Source organism: Stomoxys calcitrans, chromosome 4, assembly GCF_963082655.1.
Source record: "Stomoxys calcitrans chromosome 4, idStoCalc2.1, whole genome shotgun sequence".
NCBI lineage: Eukaryota > Metazoa > Arthropoda > Insecta > Diptera > Muscidae > Stomoxys > Stomoxys calcitrans.
In genome coordinates, this window is record NC_081555.1 from 13,457,640 (window position 1) to 13,465,196 (window position 7,557).

The 7,557-nt window shown below is 38.3% G+C and overlaps 1 protein-coding gene across 1 annotated transcript; it reads right to left on the reverse strand.

Annotated features, from left to right (window-relative positions):
- LOC106084275 (glucose dehydrogenase [FAD, quinone]-like) lies at positions 1–1,605 on the reverse strand. The gene has a single exon (XM_013247847.2). It carries the CDS (start codon positions 1,588–1,590, stop codon positions 1–3), a length of 1,590 nt encoding a protein of 529 aa, XP_013103301.2. The 5' UTR covers positions 1,591–1,605.
- Between the last annotated feature and the right edge of the window lie 5,952 nt (positions 1,606–7,557).

A 7,557-nucleotide genomic window follows, 5' to 3' on the forward strand; every position in this document is an offset into this window, starting at 1 on the left:
TCACGTCTCCCACGCTGCCTTTATCATATTCGCTGCCTTTTCGGCTATCATAAATATCACAGCATTTGTATGCGCCGTAGGAGGGTGGGGTATAACACCACCATCCACTACCCTCAGTTTACGCACTCCATGTACTTTTAGTTCAGGATCCACCACCGCTGTAGCATCTGAGGCTGGACCCATGCGACATGTGGCCACTTGATGGTGTAACGTATAGGTCATGGTGCGTATTGAACAACGCCAATAGTCATCGGAACCAAATTCATGAGATTCACAACCCGGCACTGGGGTGGTATCCAATTTGGTGCCTATTCTCTGCATGGCTGGTGTCTGGGAAATGCGTATACTCTCTTTAATGCCATGCAACATTACCTCCACATCTTCCTCCTCATCGAAATAATTCGGATCTATCTTGGGACGTACGAAAGGATTTTTGCTCTCCAACCATACCCGTCCTATGGATTTGGGATGAAAGGGCATTATGATGACGGTGTAATGATCTTGGCGCGATTCTGACAGTGAGCGATATAAACGATTGTAGATTTCATCTTTAAAATTGGCTCCCTGCTTAAGGGCGGTTCCATCATCCGAAGCCAAAGTGGCACTGCCAAACACGATTTCCACATCTGGCCAATCGGCGGGTAATTTGGAGAAAGGGGTTTTCAAAAAGGTCAAGGCTTCCACTCCTCCTATGGTTGAATACACGGTATTTGGACTGCCCAAATTAAACTCCAAGACATTTTGTATTGTGCCCAGGGCAGGTGTTAAGGTTTGCCCGGTGGTATTGGTTAAAAATGTGGGACCAAAATGGGAGACATGTTCGTACATACGCATGCCCACCGGCAACTCCTGTATGACCTGTATGCCCAGTTTCTGAAGATTATCTTTGGGACCTATGCCCGAGAGCATTAACAGCTGGGGTGACATAAAGGAGCCTGCCGACAAAATGACCTCCTTGCGAGCCTTGAATTGATACAGTTTTTTGCGATGCAGGAACTCCACTCCATAGGCCGTTTTCGTTGCAGGATCCATCAAGAGCTTGGTGACCCGGCTAAAGGTAAAGACATGCAGATTTTTTCTTCTATTCAATATGGGTTGTACATAGGCACGATATGAACTATGACGCAAACCTCTTTGGGTGGATGCCTGCACATAGGAGACACCCAGCTGTGAAGCACCATTGTAATCGGTTTCAGGATGTCCAGCCTCTTGGGCCCCCTTAACAAAGGCATGGGCCATTTGTGTACGATATCTCACATATTCCACATTCAAGGGCCCTGAGCGATTGTGATAGGGCGAGTCTTCCAAACCTTTGAGCATAGCATTTTCCATTTTCAAAAAGTAAGGCAAGACCTCATCGTAAGACCAACCACGGTTACCAGATTCAGCCCAGAGATCATAATCTCTGCGATTTCCTCGTATGAAAATCATGAAGTTAATGCCACTAGAGCCTCCCAGCAATTTGCCGCGAGGCTGAAAGCACACATTGTTATACATGCCCTTGCAGGCATTCTTTTGGGGGACCGAGGGAAAATTCCAATTGAACGAAGTTGCCTGAAGAAATATGGCCAAAGCAGGTACCAAATTCATAATATTCTCATTGCCTCCCGCCTCCAGTAGGGCCACACGCCATTTGGGATTTTCCGATAGACGATTTGCCAAAACACAGCCAGCGGTGCCACCGCCCACCACAATGAAATCGAAGATGTCATTATTCTGAGGTACTAAAAAGTTGCAAAACATTTAAAAATTAGTTTATTTTATTGCCTAGCTTTCAAAAAAAAAAGGGAAAGTATTTACCACTTACTTGTAGGTCTTAACAGTTGTTCCAATGTATTTGTTAAGCCAATTTGCGATATTTGTTCTTTAATGTCTGTCAAGGATATACCTTGGCCTGCCATAAACAATGAGCATAGAAGAAATATTTGCACATGGTCACGAAGATTCTGGCCACTCATATTCACGAGATTTCTAAAAGTCTTAAGGCGCGTGTACTGCGCATAAATACCACATTTGTTCTGAACCCTCTCTGTTGTGAGACATAGCGGTTATAAAGACTTTATAGCGCCTATGATGCTAAGGTACCCTATGGTGGGTATAAAAGAATGGGTGATTGCTTTGAATGTTTTAGAAAAATTTAAGGGGAATAAATTGCGAAAAGAGAGCAGTAAGTTAGTTAAACGCATCAAAATACAACGGTTGTGTAGTTCATGTTGTCAGAATGAATAAAGAGGTTACAGTGAAGAAGATTTTTTTTGAAGGCGACGCAAAAAGGGAAAACCAAAACTCCGATGGAGTAACAAAGAGGAGAAAGAGGTACCGAAACTGACTGTCAGAGATTGAAGAAGAACAAGTAAAAGCGTGCTAAGTTCGGCCGGGCCGAATCTTATATACCCTCCACCATGGAGCGCAGTTGTCGAGTTCTTTTCCCGACATCTCTTCTTAGGCAAAAAGTGATATAAGAAAAGATTTGCTCTGCTATTAGAGCGATATCAAGATATGGTCCGGTTTGGACCACAATTAAATTATATGTTGGAGGCCTGTGTAAAATGTCAGCCAATTCGAGTAAGAATTGCGCCCTTTGGGGGCTCAAGAAGTAAAATAGAGAGATCGATTTATATGGGAGCTGTATGGGGCTATAAACAGATTTAGACCATAATCAACACGTATGTTGATGGTCAAGAGAGGATCCATCGTACAAAATTTCAGGCAAATCGGATAATAATTGCGACTTCAAGAGGCTCAAGAAGTCAAGATCCCAGATCGGTTTACATGGCAGCTATATCAGGTTATGAACCGATTTAAACCTTATTTGACACAGTGGTTGAAAGAAAAAATAAAAAATAAAAAAGTCATGCAAAATTTCAGCCAAATCAGGTAGGAATTGCGTCCTCTAGAAGCTCAAGAAGTCAAGTCCCCAAATCTGTTTATATGACAGCTATATCAGTTTATGAGCCGATTTGAACCATTTTTTCACACTTGTTGGATATCATAAAAAAAAACATGTCGTGCAAAATTTCATTCCAATCTGATAAGAATTGCGCACTTTAGAGGCTTAAGAAGTCAAGACCCAAGATCGGTTTATATGGCAGCTATATCAGGTTATGGACCGATTAGGACCATACTTGGCACAGTTGTTGAATATCATAACAAAACACGTCGTGCAAAATTTCATTGTAATCGGATAAGAATTGCGCACTCTAGAGGCTTAAGAAGTCAAGACCCAAGATCGGTTTATATGGCAGCTATATCAGGTTATGGACCGATTAGGACCATACTTGGCACAGTTGTTGAATATCATAACAAAACACGTCGTGCAAGATTTCATTCCAATCGGATAAGAATTGCGCACTCTAGAGGCTCAAGAATTCAAGACCCAAGATCGGTTTATATGCCAGCTATATCAGATTATGGACCGATTTGAACCATATTTAGCACAGTTGTTGGATATCATAACAAAACACGTCGTGCCAAAATTCATTCAAATCGGATAAGAATTGGGCACTCTAGAGGCTCAAGAAGTCAAGACCCAAGATCGGTTTATATGGCAGCTATATCAGATTATGAACCGATTTGAACCATACTTGGCACAGTTGTTGGACATCATAACAAAACACGTCGTGCCAAAATTCATTCAAATCGGATAAGAATTGCGCACTCTAGAGGCTCAAGAAGTCAAGACCCAAGATCGGTTTATATGGCAGCTATATCAGATTATGAACCGATTTCAACCATACTTGGCACAGTTGTTGGATGTCATAACAAAACACGTCGTGCAAAATTTCGTGCCAATCGGATAAGAATTGCGCACTCTAGAGGTTCAAGAAGTCAAGACCCAAGATCGGTTTATATGGCAGCTATATCAAAACATGGACCGATATGGCCCATTTACAATACCAACCGACCTACACTAATAAGAAGTATTTGTGCAAAATTTCAAGCGGCTAGCTTTACTCCTTCGGAAGTTAGCGTGCTTTCGACAGACAGACGGACGGACGGACGGACGGACGGACGGACGGACGGACGGACGGACAGACGGACGGACATGGCTAGATTGACATAAAATTTCACGACGATCAAGAATATATATACTTTATGGGGTCTTAGACGAATATTTCGAGTAGTTACAAACAGAATGACGAAATTAGTATACCCCCCATCTTATGGTGGAGGGTATAAAAACAGAAAATCGAGGGCTAGATTCGGCTGGAGGAAAACATGATCTGTAATGGCTAACTGTGGTAAAAGTAGGATCAGTAAGGTGAGTTCTTATCAAATTTGACGATTTATGTAATGATGATTTATGAGATCGAGGGTGGGGTATAACTCCATTATCCACTACCCTAAGTTTACGCACTCCATGTACTTTTAGTTCAGGATCCACCACAGCTGTATCATCTAAGGCGACAGGTGGCCACTTGATGGTGGCCACTTAATGAAGCATTGGTTTTATGGATAATTTTTCTTGGTGATAAAAGACAAAAATAGAATGGTGACACCATATATGATGATGTGTGAAATGTAAATCATGCTCACAAAAAAATAAAAATCGGTTTCAATCACCAAAATAATTGATACAATTAATTTCTTAGTGTAAACTGCTTCAATCACGAACATGATATAATCAATCAAAGTTCTTGAAAAAAATGATTGAAAAAAATTTTCAATTAAAAAAATTGCATATTCAATTAAAAAATAATTAAATATTTTGAAATTTCCAATTAATATTTTAATTGTTCCAATTAATAAAATGATTAAAGTTTTCGTTTTTAATTGATCCAATTAAAAAATTATTGAAATTTCCAAATGATCCAAATTATTTTTTAGTTGAATCTATTAACAATTTAATTGAATCTATGCAAATGTTCTATTAACATTTTTGCGAAAAGCGCACCTTGGGTTAGCCATCGATTTCGGAATACGAATTTGAGCTTTATGGGTCTATGGTCACTCCTTAGAAACGAAGCTGTTATGCCATTAGTACACAGAAAATAATAAAAATTGGTTTCAATGACGAAATTGATTGATCCAATTAATTTTTTAACTGAAACTATTACAATCACGAAAATGAAATAATCGTTAAAAAAAATAATTGAAAAAATATTTTCAATTAAAAAATTGAATATTCAATTAAAAAATGAATTGAAATTTTTTAATTCAATGATTGAAATTTAATAACTAATTCAATGATTGAAAGTGATCGAAATTTTTTAATTCAATGATTAAAATTTAATAATTCAATCACGAGAATGATAATATCAATAACGGTAAAAAATTGCATATTCAATTAAAAAATAATTGAAATTTTCAATTAACTTTTTAATTGAAACAATTAAAAAATGATTGAACTTTTTGAAATTTTCAATGAATTTTTTATTTCATCCAATTAAAAAATGATTGATACTAGATACATTTGTATCTAGGATTGTTTGCAGTATATTATCAATGTTTGGCTACGTAAGATATGGGTTGTAATAGTTTTCCTTCTGTATTCTTCTAAAGTTAAAAGCAAAGATTCGGTCTACCGGATCTTCCCATGTTGTAAAGTTTTCCTAGTTCTTTAAGCCGATGTATTAGGCTTTGTGTTGTTACTGGACTTCTATCAGATATATTGGGTTGCCCAAAAAGTAATTACGGACTTTTTAAAAGAAAGTAAATGCATTTTTAATAAAACTTAAAATGAACTTTAATCAAATATAATTTTTTTACATTTTTTTTCTAAAGCAAACTAAAAGTAGCAGGTGATAACTGACAGAAGAAAGAATGCAATTACAAAGTCAAAAGCTGTAAAAAAATTTGTCAACGCCGACTATATGAAAAATCCGCAATTACTTTTTGGGCAACCCAATATTTCTCTGATTTGCGTTCATTGTCTAGTCAAAGGATTATTTTCCTCTCTCCAACACTTAATTCTTGTACTTCGGCCAATTGGATATGCACAGGTCGTTATATAAGAACAAGCTAAAAGGCTATTGGTGCCGATCAAAGCTGCAATAAGTCATCTTCTCCAAAGAACAATAATAACAACTAAGATCATCAACAAGAAAAAGACACAAATAAAGGAAACGGGGATTTTCTATGTAAATAATCATATCTGCCAGGGATTGATTAAATCCCTGGCAGATATGATATGTCTAAGAACCACAAGGGTTCTTTGTAACATTCTTCTTTGTGATATGGTTCAGCATGCTTTTACCAGCGGAGCCTAAAATCCCTTTTTTTACATACAAAGTCTATAGCAAATCGAAAAGATTATGCTTCAAAGGATTTCTCTACTCTCTGTCTCTCTCAGTTACTTTAAAAATGTTCATCTATGTTGGAGATATGGTATAGAAAAGAGTACAAGCAAATACTTTTTAAACATTCCAGTGTTTGTAAGACACTCTGGTTAAGTGGTGGTAAGGCACTGATTTCTTTGTTTATGATATCATTATATACTACTTAACACTAATTACAAAACTTAAGACAATGCTAGGCAGACATAAAGTAGTTTTACCTACACAAACAATAAATCAATAAACCAAAATTCAAGACAATTGCTTATCAGTACGACTCTTGAGTGTGGTCGGTAATTTCAAAGTATTTATTACCCTAACATTCTATGATCTACGCAAGGCGTTATTATCAGAGTCACTCATGTGCGTTGTTCACATTTTATTATGCCTACTATGCCCTGCGTTGGTATTCTTATCTACATGTCCATTTAAGTCATTATTTTTGGAATTCTATTCTCAAGCACCATTCATTTGGATCCCATATTGTCCTAATCGGCCTACTTGTCCATTTGGGGGTAATTTTTGAAGTGGGGGGCCACCTGGGATTTTAGCCCAAATTTTTATAAAAGTTTGGTATTCCACTTCCAACTACCTCTCATTTGATACCCATATTGCCCCAATCGGTAAATATGTAATTTTTAGGAGGTGTTTGGGTGTGGGGCGGCCCCCCGACAATCTCTTCTTAAATACCTTTCATTTGATACCCATATTGTCCCACTCGGGAAACATGCCCGTTTGAGGGGTTTTGGGGTAGGGCGTCCCCCATTTTTTTTTTTGAAAATTGTGGTTAGGGAAAGGGCCACTCCCCTCGTTAAAATTAAGTAACCTGTATTCACCGGTTGGCTAAACTCTACCATCTGCGAAAATTTCGTGAAAATCGGTTCAGTGATTTTCACGCTGACTGCATGATGGCAGCTGACTGCATGATGGCAGTCAGCTGCCATCATGCTTTGGTCTAGGGAGCAGCGGGCCTTCGTTTTCGAGAGCTTATTTTATAACAGTCGCTCACTTGTTGCTACGCAATGTGCGTTCCTCACTCTCTTTGAAGTTTGAACCAGTGCGACTACTTTTTATGGGGTTATTTGAAATCGCAAGAGTCCACCGTGTCGCAGATATTAGCATGTCCCCCTATGACGCTGAACGCATGAGTTCGAATCCTGGCGAATCCCCTTCTTCTACAAAATACCGTTTAAAATCAGACTAACTTGAAGAGTTTTCGTTCATTATAATGTTGCGCTAGCGACAGAATATAGCTTCGGCTAAAAATAGTGCTCACGATCAC